This window comes from Erythrolamprus reginae, chromosome 3, assembly GCF_031021105.1.
Source record: "Erythrolamprus reginae isolate rEryReg1 chromosome 3, rEryReg1.hap1, whole genome shotgun sequence".
Lineage (NCBI taxonomy): Eukaryota > Metazoa > Chordata > Lepidosauria > Squamata > Dipsadidae > Erythrolamprus > Erythrolamprus reginae.
Window position 1 is genome coordinate 4,543,418 of NC_091952.1, and position 1,821 is coordinate 4,545,238.

The 1,821-nt window shown below is 57.9% G+C and overlaps 1 protein-coding gene across 1 annotated transcript; it reads right to left on the bottom strand.

The window, feature by feature from the left end:
- Positions 1 to 615: 615 nt before the first annotated feature.
- On the bottom strand, positions 616 to 1,815 carry FAM110A (family with sequence similarity 110 member A). The gene is given in 2 exon segments (XM_070744370.1): positions 616 to 1,512; positions 1,514 to 1,815. Coding segments are annotated over 2 exon segments (1,059 nt in total). The 5' UTR covers positions 1,763 to 1,815; the 3' UTR covers positions 616 to 702.
- Between the last annotated feature and the right edge of the window lie 6 nt (positions 1,816 to 1,821).

The following is a 1,821-nucleotide window of genomic DNA, read 5'->3' on the forward strand; positions in this document are numbered from 1 at the left end:
AGTTCTAGTCCTGCTTGAGGCCCCGCAAAACCCACCCCCACCCTCTCTAACATGGATGATGTCACCTAGTTGGCTCATGAAATGTTTGCAAAAAACCCACCAAGCTCAGAGAGCCCCCAAATCGCCCTCTCTTCTTCTCCACAAACCCCACTCCCTTGTAAGCACTGATGCTGTTCCCTAGCTGGGTCGTGAAACGTCTCCAAGAAAAACGAACTAGCTCGGGGAGCCTGACGGACCCCACGGTAAACAACAGCCTTTCATCAAGGCACCACGAAGACCACTCCCCACCAACACAAGACAGGACAAGTTTATAAACAGAGAGCAAACCGCCCCCCCTCCCTCCGAGCCACAAATGACGTTACCTAGCTGGGTCGCGAAACGTCTGTCAGCAAAAGGGAGCCAAGCTCGGACAGCCGCCAAAGGACCCCCAAAGTAACATTTTGCTCCATTTTGTGCGTGTGTTTGTGTGTGCGTTTGAAAGCTTGGATCAGAAGCAGAATGCAAGCGATCCCGCGCATGATTACAAACCCCTCACGGTGGAAAGGATTTTAAGGTTAATGTGATCCGAGGGATCGACGGATGGGAGGCCCCACAATGTCCCAGAGATGACAAATGTTTTCTTTTTGTTTTCTCGAGTTGCAAACAGAAATAAAGAGCCTCTCGGGGCCAATGCCGAGAGGCTCCCGCCCGCGCCGACGGCTGCTATACATTGGATACCTTCTGCGCATCTTTCGCCTGTCGGAGTCCGTAAAGCCACTTAATAACCCGCGCATTGCGTTCGATGATGGAGATGCCGTAGGGCATGCGTTCCGTTTGCCTGTCCTCCACCGTGACGGTGCTGCGCCGAGAACGGGTCCCTACCGAGCTGCTGGTGCTGACGCTGTGGAACTTGACGGATACGATGTCCGAGCTGGCTCGCGTGAAGCGCTCCATCTCCATGTCGCCGACGTCTTCGGGATCCAAGCCGCAGTAGTTGAAGAAGCGTTCCAAGTCGGCCGTGGCCCGCGAATATCGGTCGCTCAAGTCCGACTTGGACCGGTGTAACAAGGTCTGGCGTTTGGCGCTATCGGTCCACTGCTCTGCCCTCGGGCTCGGGCAGCTGAGAGGGGTGGAGGGCAGGTTTTTGGGGGGCGCCGGGGGTGCAGGGAGGGGAGAGAGTTGGACAGCGGGCGTAGCTCTGGATGGCGATACACCACAGGGCCGGACATCCACTCGCCGGACCGCCACGGTGCTAGATGGCTTGGAAGACGCCGAACTTTGCGAGAGTTTGCTCATGTCGGTGGTGGGTTTCTTCTTTGGGGTGTCCAGATTCCGGCCGTGGACTTTGGCTATCCATGGGCTGTCCGGAGAGGTCAACTCCGCTTTCGGGAAGGCGAGGGGCCCGTCACAAAAATTGATCAAGTTGTTGAGGATTTCCAAGTTGAGGGATGATTTGGGCCCGACGCCTTCTCCCCGACGCCCGACTTGAGGGACTTTGCGGTTTGGGGTGAACATGGCCCGCCGGACCCCCGGGAGTGAACAGCGGCTGTTTGAGCACCAAAGGCCGGACGGGGTCTTGTTTGGTGGTGGCCACTTGTTGGCTCTTGACGTACTTGGCTTTGTCCGCTTCCAGGCGTTCCACGGCGCTGAGTTTCCGGGAGGTGCTGACAGGAGGCCGGCGAAAGTATTCGGGGCCCTTGTTGAGGATACGGAAGGGCATGGCGGAGGTGAAGGGGGCCGTGGCGGTCACGGTGCGGCTGGCTTGGAGCGTCTCCACCGGCATGGCGAAGCTGGCGATCCCTGTGAGGCTTCTTGTAGCGACAATCCACCGCCGAAGGGAGA